Below are 13,695 nucleotides of genomic sequence, written 5' to 3'. Positions count from 1 at the left end.
GAATATTCATTATGGATGATTCTGGTCTGATAGTCAAGCTTTTTTAGTGTTTGGTATCATATATTACATTTTGATATGATATGATAAGATATGATACAATGTAATATGATACAATGTAGGGCCTATGATTTGAAATAGGATGCACACTGGCTGAAGTGATATAGTCTGTTGCCTGAAATACAGAAATAGAAAATAGAAACATAGAAATACAGGTGGTGAACATGACCAAAAGGCTATTACATCTGCAATATGTACTCAATCTATACATTGATCATCAAACATTTCTCCCTGACTATTGTGCAGTGTTTTAAATTCATCTCTCTTCTACTCTCCGTAGGGCCACCATTCCAAGTTAGGATCCTTCCCCCAGATTCCAACCAATTCCTGGTGGGCCAAGACCTGACGTTCCTGTGTGAAGTGCCCCTGGGTAGCCCCACTGGCCGACCCCAGTGGAGGGGACCTGATGGTATGCCCATATTTGGTATCACCCAAGGTAAGATTTAGGTCCCAGAAGTGAATAATGTAAAGCAAGAAATTTTCGCGGCATGAAATTTCCACAAATTGCGATTGGCATTCAATGAATATAACGTAGACAAGAACTTTCATGCGCATTTTAATTTCGTGAATTTTGGCTGTTGTGAAATTTGCAAAATCATAATTTACACACAACAATTTCTGGTTTTACAGTAGTTATGACTCTATTATGATATGCTGTCATTGTCCTATACTTGGTGATTTTTTTTGACAATAGTTGAAATATACACTATCTAGTATCTAGTATATTGTGTATACTGAAAAAAATGCAGCATGAGTGATTTTATTTTCAACAATTCTCTTCACCAAATACATTCTCTTGAGTCATAATGTGCAAATATGGCTAAGCTTGGGTGAATATTGGAAATTATATAAATATAGTAACAACACCAATAAAAACACAAATTGATAAGTCTTGAAGTCATTATTCTGTATCAACACAAGTTTTGTACCACTGGAAAGCCAAAATGATCTTTAAAAGTTATATCTTACAATGTATGTTTTAGAAGACATCCTTGAGTATGTCAGTGCAAAAAACACATTGCATTGGTCATTGTATTCAGATACCCTACCCTTAACATATTTTTAAACTTTTAATGTGTTGCTCGGCTACTTTTTGTCTCTTTCAATGCTTCTCTTACTTGCTGGAAATCTCTCTGCACCTTAACCTGTTGAGGAGGAGTCTGGAGTATACTCAGGCAGGGGTCTATGGGAAATGCATGCTGTAGCAAAATCAGCCAGTCCTCAACGGGTAAATCTCTCATTGTTCTTCCTTGCAGGAGCCCTGCCTCACATGAGTACCCAGGAGGTGGGATCCTACATGACTCGCCTCGTCATCAGGGGCCTGAGGAGAGAGGACGCAGGGACCTACACATGTTACACTGGGCCCCACACGGCCACCTTCACCATCACTCTACAAGGTATCATGATGCAGAAATCACTGTTTATAGAGTCATCGTATCAGTGCACGTCAAGATGACTATTCATTCATTTTTGTTATTGTGGTGGTAGTGATTACATATAAACAAAAATTGCCATATTTTTACTGATAGTCAATCATACAACCTAGTGGATTATTGTTCATCAGCATGTTTCATTTGAAGACCAGCAAAGATTGCCGGTCATCTCCTTCAACTCAAAATATGTGACATGACACTAAATCTCAGAATAGCATGAGAAAGTATTAAACATTCAGCAAAGTATGATTGTTTGAATGATTTTACCATCGAAGATGATGAATAAAAAAAATCTTATGATCTTGGGCTAGGCACAATTGTGAAATTGTATTCAATGTGTACTTCTTGATTAGGGAAGTACGTAGGCCAATGTTATTCATACCCAATACCTTGAAGATTTTTTCAAAAAGGTCTGCATGATGTTAGTCTATAGTAACATATGGACAAGTTGTGCGCATCTGCTCCGCATGCCCCACGCGAACTCGTTTAACACGGGAAGTGAACATCAAAATTAGCGCTTTTTGATGAATTGACTGTAATTATGCGAAGCAAGTCACTTTTTTCGAAAACCTTCAGGCGCATTTTGAAACTTTAAAATGTTTTGCGTACAATGATGCTAGATTTGCAGTTATTCTATGAGAGGAAAGGGTAGACTTTTTGGCATTTAAATATCCATGTTTTCATCTTCCCTATGGAGATTTCGCTAAATTTCCCGATTTTGAGGGCTCGATCGGTGTACAATCAAAGGCTTGTCAAATTTTACTGGAGTATGGTATAAATTTTCTTCGGGCGGATTCTGAAACTAGAAGACTTTAGCTTGAGATTCATGTTATGATGGTTCCTACTCGTCAATAGGAAACGGTAGACTTTTTTGATCTTTCCAGATATAGTTTTATCAAAAGTTGCGGTTTGCTAAGATATTACAGCGCTGGGTCTGTACGTACTCTGCACAAAGTGCATATCTTCCTATCCCTGTTAACACCGCAGAGCGCCAGTGCTCGCAGTGCGCTGCATGGTTGCGTGCTGAGCTACAATCCACCGATTCCGCGAGAGGGAATTCAACGACAGGCCAACTGGAGGGAGCTCATCAAATTAGATAGCTTGAATGTGTATTTGTTTCATCAGTATGAATAAGATAGATGTATGAATAACGAAATGCATATAGTATCAAAACGTTCAGTGTTAGAGTACCTACTAATTATCAACAAAGCCTGTTTTTCCAAGCAGTCATCACGTAGCCGTCTGGGCGTCTGCTGCGTTGCTACCATACATACTGTGTACTAGCTATGTAGGCACATACAGCCGGCCGTAGCCTAGCCCAGCCTAGTCGCTGTCGCACGGCGTCTGGTCGGGCTAGTGGTACTGTAGACGTGACGTACCCTAGGTGCAACGCTGCCTGTGTGTGTAGCGTATGGATGGATCGCGGAAAATGTATCATTTTGATCTGTGCGCGCACGAATGCACTTAGCCCACGCGTAAAATTTTCTGCACGTTTTAGGGTGAAACTTTTTCATACGTATGCATAAATCATTGTGTTGCTAGGTGGGGGTGGAGGTGGAAGTGCTACATGTCCCATCCCCTGTCTTAACGGAGGAACCTGTATGGATGGCACCTGTGTCTGTCCACAGGAATTCACTGGCCAGATCTGTGAGAGAATGGGTAAGAATCATGGCCTTAATTTAATTCTTTGAAAAACAACAACAACAACATATATACATAGCATAGGAACATATAATTGATTGCAATGTTTGTTTGTCTAAGGGTGTGTTTTGTATGTGTGTCTGTGTGTGTCTGTATTGTAGTGTTTGGTTGATTGTTATATTATGTTTCTGTGAATGTTTTCTCTCATGGACTAGTTACAACAAGGTATGCCAATTGTACATTTATATCAGTGATATTATACAACCAGCGAGAGATGTTTTCTGTGCTGTGTAACCTTGAAAATCAGGTGAAGTCTGTTAGAATCATATGTATTGAAAGACGAATAATATGATCATGGCATTTGTGGATTGTAATGGAAAGCATATGTAGTACTTAAGTGAATATGAAATGATGCTGTCCATATATGGTAGTAAAACCATGTTCCTCCAAATCTTGTCAACTGTATCTTTGACTAAAATACTGTACAAAAATTAGCATATGTTTTTTGATGGCATAAACAAGATCAGTGTTTAACTAATTCAACATGTGCATGTATGGGAATATATTTGTATCTCTACGGGTATACACACACATGCATACCGTTGGTGGGGTGACAAAACCTCGTATCTCACTATTTGGTGAAAATGAGTTTTCTTCATTATATTGAAGCTAGGAACCATTACTATGTAATTCCCAATCCTTATATGCCCATCTGCAAAAATAAGGTCACAAATGATAACTAAAAGTTGGCTGTTTCCATTGAGTCTACTTATATGTTATGGCAGCCATGTTTTTTAGCTCTCCTGAACATTTGACATTTTTGAGATAGGAGGTTTTGTCACCCCACCAACGATACATTGTATGTTACCATTTGAGGTCATTTAGGATACCATTGCTGATCTCTAGTATGAAGCATTTTGTCTTCCCTTCATTTTTTTTCTTGATGTAGTCACACCATTCGCCATCCGCATCGTTCCACCATCGGACACCACACCCACCCTCGGCCAGATGGTCAGCTTCAACTGTGAGCTTCGGACCGGTGGTCAGTACACCAGTCCAGTCTGGCGATCTCCCAACGGTCTTCCCATCAGCCCCAGGGGTGTGGGTGAGTTTGACCGGTTGGTGGTAGTAACCACTTTCCCTTTTCTTACATCAAGTGTAGGCAAGACATAATGCATCAAATTCATTTACAACAATTGTCACAATTGTCATTAGTCATTATGGGAGATCTTAACCCGTTGAGGACGAGTCCCCAGTATATTCGGGCAAGGGTTTATGGGAAATGCCTTTTGTTACAAAATTAGCCTGTCCCCAATGGGTTAAAATGAGAGAGCTGAATAACACAGACCCTTTGTGTAACTCGAACTCTGCTTCGTTAGGAGTTATATTCATTCCGAATATTATTGCTTTTCACCTCTGTAGAAAAAAAAAAATAGAGAATTTAAATAAAATATTTACGTGTTAATATGACAGCCATCTTCCATCTTCTGACTGATTGTCACTCAAAATAGTTCTTTTGACCAATATGCAGTCCAACCTGCCTATAGTGGCCAACTGTCTGCAGTGGCCATGGTTTTGCTCTCCCTTGGGTGGCCTGTAGGGACAGGTTTGACTGCACATGCAGTTAGAAGTTAGTAAGAAGCAGAGGAAGCAGTGGAAGATATCATAGGTGTATAAACAGTTTGTTAACCCGTTGAGGATGAGTACCAAGTATACTCGAGCAGTTGCCTATGGGAAATGTTGTAGCAAAATCAGTCCATCCTCAGTGGGTTAATGGATGACTTGAGTGTTAAACCTATCCTGTCTTCCCCATTGCTAGGCAACCAACGGATGTTCACCCAGGCCACATCACCTTACAACACGGCTCTGGTTATTGAGAATCTCCAAGTCTCAGATTCAGGAACATACACCTGCTCAGCTGGACCTCTGACCACCTCTTTCACCATCAGTATACCAGGTATATTTCCTGTACTATTCTGTATTCTTTATAGGTTTTAGGAGCATCATGTTTGTTGTTCAAATGGTAGCCATGTTTCTTCACCAAGGTTAGCACCACAGGAAAGAAGAAGTGACTCATGTGATTTGTACCATGCAGTGTGTAAGCATGAATCAAAGACTGGGTTTTAGACAGTCAGCATGTATAGTGCACATGTTTTTATAGATTGAAGTACTTTTCACTCATTAGGCTGCGAAATAATGTCTCTTAAACTATGAAGTGTCATTCTTTTTGAAAGGGAAATAGATATTTGTGTTTCAGTCTCGTATATGCTATATTTTGGTTCTTTTAGGCATTAATTTCCTGTTAGAAAGGATATCTTATGCATGTACATCATTTTGATATATTCCTAGATTGCATTAAAGGGGCATTCCAGACAATTTTCATAATTCCACATAATGTAGTACATAAATCGACAACTGATGAAATAGGAGGTTCACATATTTCAGAAATGTAATTCCATTACAATACCGGTTGCTTTTGAGTTCACCTGTGTATAATATATGCATGCCTGAGCCCCAACTCATGCATTTTTATGGTGACTCTGCCATGTCATCATCTTTGTTCATTCCAGTTTGTTCTAAATTTTGAAAATATTCTTATTCTTCATCCCAGTTATCATATATTTTGAAACTATCCTCAGTATAGCTAATTTATAGTTGTTCAAATGTAAAAATCTGAAAATCATCCAGAGGTCTCCTTTAATCAAGTTGTATTACTACTGAATCACATATATTCAGATGAAACTATTTCTTCTCGAGACACTCTTTACTGCTGAACACCAGACCCACTGGAGGAATTGTAGGTTCTTTGACAAAGTAGTTATTTGTGATTCTTACACCCTACTCTAGATGCCAGGCCCTGCCTGAGACCTTGTCAGAATGGAGGTTCATGTGTCAATGGCAACTGTGCGTGTCCTCCCAACTATGCAGGCGATCAGTGCCAGATTCCAAGTAAGTCCTGGATCCAAGTGTGATTGTAGATGCCTTGTGTTTTTCATCCTGTGCATATCATGGTTTATGCTGTCAGATGTTATGTAATATGTTACTTTTCTGGTATAGATATGTAACAAATCACAGAATGATACTAGAACCAAGTTTTGTGTTCAGATACTGTACATGTACAGCTGTGTATGCACAAGCAGCAGTTGATGACACATTTCCATAAGTTGTTCATTTCAAGCTTTGTGTTCTTTTCACCATTTTAATGGTAATTGGGAAAGAAATAGTTCGGAAGAGCGTGACTTCTCAAACAAACCTTTTTATATAAACATTGCACGAAATGAGATGAAATTGCTTGTAAAAAAAGTACATGTACCTGGTATTCCAAGGATTTGAGCAAGAGGACAAATGACAGCTAGTATTCACTTGATGTTGCAACACTTGTGTGCCGGCCTGGGACAGTGCCTGCAGGGCAAACTTTTGTTTTCATTTTTATAGATATTATTTTCATGCAGCCAGTGGGTTAAGTGAAAGGGGTGGGTTAGACAGAACAGGTTGGAGGAGGATCCAGGCAAACTGCACAGATGAACAATCACATAGCAGTTGCAGAAGCTGTGAGGTTAAGACTGACATATGCCAAAAAGTTGAGCTCTCATCATCAATATTTTTTATTGTCCAACAGCCATTGGTCCTGGTGGTACCTACCGCATCACCATCACTCCATCCTCTAACCAGGTTCCCAGGATTGGGGGCAACATTGACTTTGACTGCCGAGTGTCAGACAACAGCGTCTACCTCAACCCAGTGTGGAGGGATGCTAACAACCAGATCATACCATCTTTCTCCCAGGGTAACTTTTAGTGATATCTATCACATATTTTGTACAATGAATGTGAATCAGTGATTGTGATTTGTGAATTCTCATGTGTTTAACGCAATATGATTTTGACATGAAAATAAACATTTTAAGCTGTGATTATCATGTATGCCTGCATGAATTCATGCTGCAACAGTTAAGTCAATGCTGTAAAGACATGTGAAAATTCATAAACATACCCAAGTCGAAGTATTTTAGCCTTTTTTAAAGCGTGCTGGTGTTGATTTCATCAGTGTAATGCTCATGGTCCCATTAAAGTAGAATTCTATGTGCATGATATAACTGTTGTTTGTAAAGCAGATTGTGAGAGGAAATAAAGTGTAAATGAAGAGAAAGAGATATTGGTGTTTACGTGCCCCCAAACAGTGTCAAGTCATTCATATTTATCTCAATCTCAGGTGTAAATGGGCGGTTGTTCACCATTCCGACAAGCAGCCGGTCATCCACACTGTACATCAACAACCTGATGACCAGCGATGCTGGACGATACACCTGTACCACAGGACCACTGACGGCTAGAGTGGACATCCAGACCAGTGGAGGGACAGGTAAAAATGTGATTTAATGCTGTCTTTCACTAAAGAGGTAGTATTATGACACATGTTGGATCAGAGTCAAGTTATTTGAAAGTATCTTGTCATTTCCTTTGTGTGAAATACATGCTTACCAAATTCTGAACCATATTCTCTTGCATTATAGAAAAAAATGATTGCAAAGGGTAAGATGATATTTTGAATTAACTTTTTTGTTCATGACCATACTTGAGACATGTCACATACAGGGGCGTCACCAGCTTTTTTTCAAGGAGGGTGCGTTTTGACAGTAAATGTAAACTGTGAGATTTTTTTTAATTTGATTTATTGGCTCCTGTGTCATCATGTACATTTACACACACTCTATTATATTGTACATGTTATACTTGTGATTGTATACATACACGAATCTTTATGAAGGACTATACGGGGGTACATTATGTGACGGTGTGAGATCCTCGGCGATGATCCGTTCCGCTCCTTCAATGCGGAGGGTGTGGGAGGGGGATACCCCCTCCCACGGTAAGAACTTTTTGTAAAAACAAGAGTGTAAAAGTCGCGTTTACAGAGCATAGTGAAAATAAACATTCCATGACTATTACGGGGGTACATTATGTAACGGTGTGAGATCCTCGGCGAGGGAGCGAAGCAACCGAGCGGGAGAGGGTGTAGGAGGGGGATATACCCCTTCCACGGAGGGACTTTTTGTAAAAAGAAAAAAAAGAGGAGAATTGTATAACAATTAAATGCAAGCGAGCGGAGCGAGCGAGCTTGAAAATTTTTATATTTTACAATCCCAAACTGCGGTTTGTACCGGTAGCTATAATTTTTCGCTTTGAAGGGGGGCGCACCGGGCGCAACTGCTGGCAATTACTGGCAGCAACATGAGGATGGCATAACGATTAAATGCGAGCGAGCGGAGCGAGCGAGCTTGAAAATTTTGACATTTTACAGTCCAAAAACTGCCGTTTTTAGCTCTATCTTTTCGCTTTAGAGATTAAAGGGGGGGGGGTGGCGCACCGGGCGCAACTGCTGGCAATTACTGGCAGCAACGTCAGGAGAATGGCACAGCGATTAAATGCGAGCGAGCGAAGCGAGCGAGTTCGAAAATTTTGGCATTTCACATATTAAAAAATGCAGTTTTTAGCTACATCTTTTCGCTTTGAAAATTAAGGGAGGGGGGGGGCGCACCGGGTGCAACTGTGGCAATTACTGGCAGTAACATCAGGAGAATGGCAAAGCGATTAAATGCGAGCGAGCTTGAAAATGTTGACATTTTACAGTCAAAATATTACCGTTTGTAGCTATATTTTTTCGCTTTGGAAATTAAGCAGGGTGCACCGGGAGCAACTGCTGGCAATTACTGCCAATAGCATCAGGAGGATGGGATAACAATTATATCATCTGTATCACTTCAGTCAATCAATTTTCCTTCCAACGTTTTTGTTACCCCATGGTTCCACAATTATGTTTTCTCAATTTACTTTGTTTTGATTATGCAACCTTATTCTATATGTTACCAAAGAAAGTGAAATGTTTATGTTCTTTTCGAAAATTGAAATAAAGTTTTAATTGAATTGATTTCAATTGATTAAAATGCGAGCGAGCTTGAAAATTTCGACATTTTACAGTCTAAAAACTGCCGTTTGTAGCTATTCCTTTTCGCTTTGGAAATTAAGGAGGGGGCACACCGGGTGCAACGGCGGCTGGCAATTTCATACTGGCAGCAACATCAGGAGAATGGCATAGCGATTAAATACGAGCGAGCGGAGCGAGCGAGAGTGAAAATTTTGACATTAAAATTTTACAGTCCCAAAACTGACGTTTGTAGCTATGTTTTTTTTTTCGCTTTGGAAATTAAGGGGGGCGGTGCGCCACTGGTAGTCAAGGATGTCGGTTTATGTTCATGATTGGGGGAGGTATGACCAGCGAGGGGGCGTCGAAGTGACCAAGCGGGGGAAGGATGTCCAAAATCTGCACTTTAGAGCATCCCCTAATTGTTTATGTTTGTGTGTGTGTGTTTTATACATAGAAAAGTTGGGAAGTAGCCCAGGTCAAGGCTTATCATAGGCAATGCAAGGCATTTTGATATAGACTATAGTATGTAAAGCAACACTCTGATCTAGCTTTGATATAACGAAGTGTAAGGTACAGAGGTGTACATTCTACATCACATTGCGCAACATTGCAGCGACTCTTTGCCGTTCGGATGTTAATAATAATAATAATAATAAGGTCTTATTTACCCAGGGGTAGCCTCTTCAGTGTTGCCACTGCTCTACCAGAGGGCCCTGCTATTATTATTACCCTAGCGTTGCCAGGTACCCATTTATACACCTGGGTTGAGAGGAACAAAGTGGGTAAAAACATCTTGTCCAAGGATGTAAGCACTGGGCGGGATTCGAACTCGCGGTCCTCCGTTCGGGAGTCGGGAGTCTTATCCACTATGCCACAGCGCATAGTACACTGCTCCATCCTGCTTATCATTCAGAATGCCAACCAGGAATCACACTGAATCACAATCTTTTGTCGGCTCCGGGCTTTTTTAGCAATGTTTCACACTCTTGATGCCTCTTTAATTATGGTTAAAAGAAATCGTAGAGAAAAAAAAAATAATTTCTTCCTCACCCTTTCATGTCAATTTCAAAAGCAGTTTACCAACCCTTGAATTACTATTTTGATTTTTTTTTTCAACCAGCGGATTGAGGGGGGGGAGGTGCCCCCCCCCCCAGTTACGCCACTGATTGGAGACCTATAACGGGGGAGGGTGTGGGAGGGGTATCTCCCTCCCATGCGACGGAGCTTTTGCATTTTCTCAATTGATAATCCGTTGCACAATGAATGAAATATACGGGCGATAGATAGTAAACACGTGATGTATATATAGCATCAGTGCTGCCAGAGCCGGGGTGCGATTGTTTTTGTTTTTTGTTTTTGTTTTTGTTTTGTTTTTGTTTTGTTTTGTTTTTTTGTTTTTTTTTCCTCCTGGTGCAAAATTTAAAAAAAAAATAAGAAGAAAAATAAAAAAAAGAACAATTATTTAGCGTCCGGCGTTGAGGTCGCTCGCAGACTGAAGCGTTTTTCCTTTTCTTTTTTTTTTTTAGGTTCTGAAGGGGGGGGGTGCGTTCGCACCCAGCGCACCCCCTCTGGTGACGCCCATGCACATAGTATTCAAACAGTAGTGCCATACATTTTTGTAATGGAATGGGATTTTTCTGTCCCTCAGTGCCAACAGACCGCTGCTTCCCCCCATGCTCAAATGGAGGATCTTGTGTCTTGGGCAGATGTGTATGTCTACCAGGCTTCAGTGGAAATGCATGTGAGAGTCCAGGTAAGTCCAGCATGCACTTAATAGAGGGACCACTATCATGTAAATGTATTCAGTGTTTCTACAGAGTGCATTTAGTATGAAATATTCAGTGCTAGTGTTGGTCATACAAATTCCCCTCTTAAGGGCAGATGTTGTGTGATTGTATTATTTCACTGATCATTCAATTTAGTTTGTCTCCAAAATTCCAGTCAAAAGTCATAATGTGAGAGCTAAATTCGAGCTTGTGCTGCAGAATGGGAGAGAATGTTAAAATGATTTTTATTTACCAGTTCGAACTATGGTGTCAAATTCAAAATTTTGCCTTTACCCTAATGATCAAAATATGTTCAATGGAGCTCAATTAACTTTATTTTTTACCAGTGACTACACTCAAGTATCCATGGTGTATATGATGCATAATAATATGTTTGTATACTTTTAGTGTTGTATTTATATGATTCTTATTTATATCTTCTGAGATGCCTCCAACTTCTTGGTTTTATCTCATCAGTATTTGCTGATCAGAGGTTTGTGGTTTTTTTTTACTAGTGGTACATGTACTTGATAAAGACTGAATAGCATTGAAAAGAAGAAATTCATTGTTTTTGCCTCGTCTCAACCAGAAACCACCCATGTGCTGACTGTGATGCCTGTCACCTCGGAGCAGCCTCGACTTGGAGACACCCTCATCCTGCTGTGCCAGTCACCTGGCAACAATCCCTATGGCAACCCAGTCTGGCTGGATTCTCAACAGCAGCCAATCCTGCCTCGTCTGTCAGGTGTGTTTACATCCATGGTAATATCTCCAAATCCTTCCAGTTGATCTGTGTTTTAGTTTGCTATGTCTAAACTTTCTGTCATACACAGCAGTCATTGATATTCTTTTTTTCATAATTCTGTAATGTCTTTTTCTGCCTTGATTTTCATTTTTGGGGGGATCAAATTTCATGGATCATTACTGTATGCCCATTGGAAAGATTAAAGGGATAGTACAGTTTTGGTTGAGACCTAATTTCAGGTTTCTAATGTTTTTTGGTGAGATAATGATAAACTTCTAATGAAATATGAAAGAGGATGTAATTCCATGAGGAATTCACATTTGATGAAATTTGGTTTTGAAATGGCTGAGATATCCAAAACAGAGTTATTTTAATAAAGTGTGGGACCCACAATTTTTTTAGGATCGCTTTGTTTTACTTTAATTGTTTTTGGATGTTTCAGTCATTCCAAATCTGATTTTCATCAAATAAACTTTGAATTCCTCTTAAAATGGTATGCTCTGTACTATTTCATAAGTGTTTTTTGGTATCTCGCAAGAAGTTAAAAGCCCAATTCTCATCTCCACCAATGCTATATCATCCCTTTAAGCCTCGGAAAGTGGTTGGGAAGTCCAGCTCCCCCAAAAATTAGACTTGCTAAATATAAATATGCCATATACATTACTCTGTATAGCAGATTAATGAAAATCTTCCTTTTCTTGCTCCCGTATGAAGGTACTCAGAGAGTGTACGTGGACACACCCATCCCTGGTACCACCAGACTGAACATCAACGCCCTGAGCCCACAGGATGCGGGTACCTACACCTGTCAGGCTGGTCCACTGAGGACAATCTATGACATCGCAATGGAAGGTGAGTTTTGTATCTTCTTCCTTTCACCTTTTTAACCCATTGAGGATGGGCTAATTTTGCTACAACACGCATTTCCCTTAGACATCTGCCCGAGTATACTCAGGACTCGTCCTCAATGGGTTAAGATTAGTCCTGACTATACTCAGACAGTTGCCTATGGGAAATGCAAGTTGTAACAAAATCAGCTTGTTCTCAACGGGTTAACACAGGTATGCAACTACAGGATTACATTTTTAAGTATTTTGTACTGTTTATTTCTTTGTTCTCGTTTTTTTCTTTTCCATAGACACTGCAAGTTTCATAAAAAAATGCTGTTTTTTCTAATATCGTATTGCTGCACTTGTCTGTTGCAGGAAAGATATCCTGGTTTTGTTTTTTCCAAAAAAAAAAATGCCTTTCCAACCTCAGGATACTGCAGTGCTGTCTCTGCTTGTGTCTTGCCTGTTTTCATGTCAAACAACGCAGACAGATGCCTTGGGTTAGGTGATACCCAACAATTCCACAGGTGTCTTCAGTATTTTTCAGAATGTGAGAAAGATAAAGCTGTTGACATATCATTTAATTCCAGATAGGAAAGATGGAACAAATTTCCATCAACATTGGAATGACAAATTCTGCCTGAGTTATTGCACCTTTTAGATCTGCCAAAAGGTGCCTCTTTTTAGTGCCCATACTTATTCTTATCCTCAAGTTTCAAAATGTTTACTGTATTTTCTAATACTTGTGCAAGCTAAGGATATACTGTGCCAGAGAAAACAAGACTGATAATGTCTTTTTGTGGTAGTGAATACAAAACCTTGTACACCAATGGTGTAAAACTAGTGCAAAGCCCATTTCATAAAACTTGTTATCAATGACAAGTTGTCATAGTTGTTACAAGCTACTGAAATCCTTTTTCAATTCAATTCAATTGTGACCCGCTGCAACAAAAGCATCCGAAAGTCGGGGTGGACAATTTCCTGAAAATGACATGACATTATTCCCTTACTCTTCCACTTTAATGTCATATATAACATGATTCATATAAGTACTCGGTTGCAGAGATATGGATGATTTTATTAGCGCATGTCGAGTGGTTTAAGAAATCAGCGTTTCGAGAAAACCGCCTTCAAAGTTTTCCTTCCGACGCTATCATGATCAAGGGGAAGCAAGGCAGTTTTCACCGTTTAACAATAGAGGGTACGCTCCTAGCAACCTCCGCGATGTTCATTCAAGCTTAGCGCCAGTGGTCTACGCAGGACCAATCAGTATCCCGGATGCCACGTACTGACCAATG

The 13,695-nt window shown here is 39.8% G+C and overlaps 1 protein-coding gene across 1 annotated transcript; it reads left to right on the top strand.

Moving 5' to 3' along the window:
- The first annotated feature begins 11 nt into the window (after nt 1-11).
- Nucleotides 12-13,689, top strand: LOC139729296 (uncharacterized). The gene is made up of 13 exons (XM_071640227.1): nt 12-24; nt 338-493; nt 1,314-1,454; nt 3,033-3,149; nt 4,081-4,236; nt 4,951-5,088; nt 5,979-6,080; nt 6,751-6,918; nt 7,344-7,493; nt 10,705-10,809; nt 11,412-11,567; nt 12,282-12,419; nt 13,640-13,689. Exons 1-13 carry the CDS (start codon nt 12-14, stop codon nt 13,687-13,689), a joined length of 1,590 nt encoding a protein of 529 aa, XP_071496328.1.
- Nucleotides 13,690-13,695: the final 6 nt, after the last annotated feature.

This window comes from Diadema antillarum, unplaced genomic scaffold (assembly GCF_040938485.1).
Source record: "Diadema antillarum isolate AM-2024a unplaced genomic scaffold, OU_Dant_1.0 scf00000020, whole genome shotgun sequence".
Lineage (NCBI taxonomy): Eukaryota > Metazoa > Echinodermata > Echinoidea > Diadematoida > Diadematidae > Diadema > Diadema antillarum.
This window is presented reverse-complemented; position numbering and strand designations above follow the sequence as displayed.

Bases quoted from the DNA above. Each gene is read 5' to 3' on its own strand.
- LOC139729296 (XM_071640227.1), top strand. The intron at 4,237-4,950 runs GTGAGTTTGACC...CCCCATTGCTAG, and splicing joins CATCAGCCCCAGGGGTGTGG to GCAACCAACGGATGTTCACC. The intron at 11,568-12,281 runs GTGTGTTTACAT...TCCCGTATGAAG, and splicing joins AATCCTGCCTCGTCTGTCAG to GTACTCAGAGAGTGTACGTG.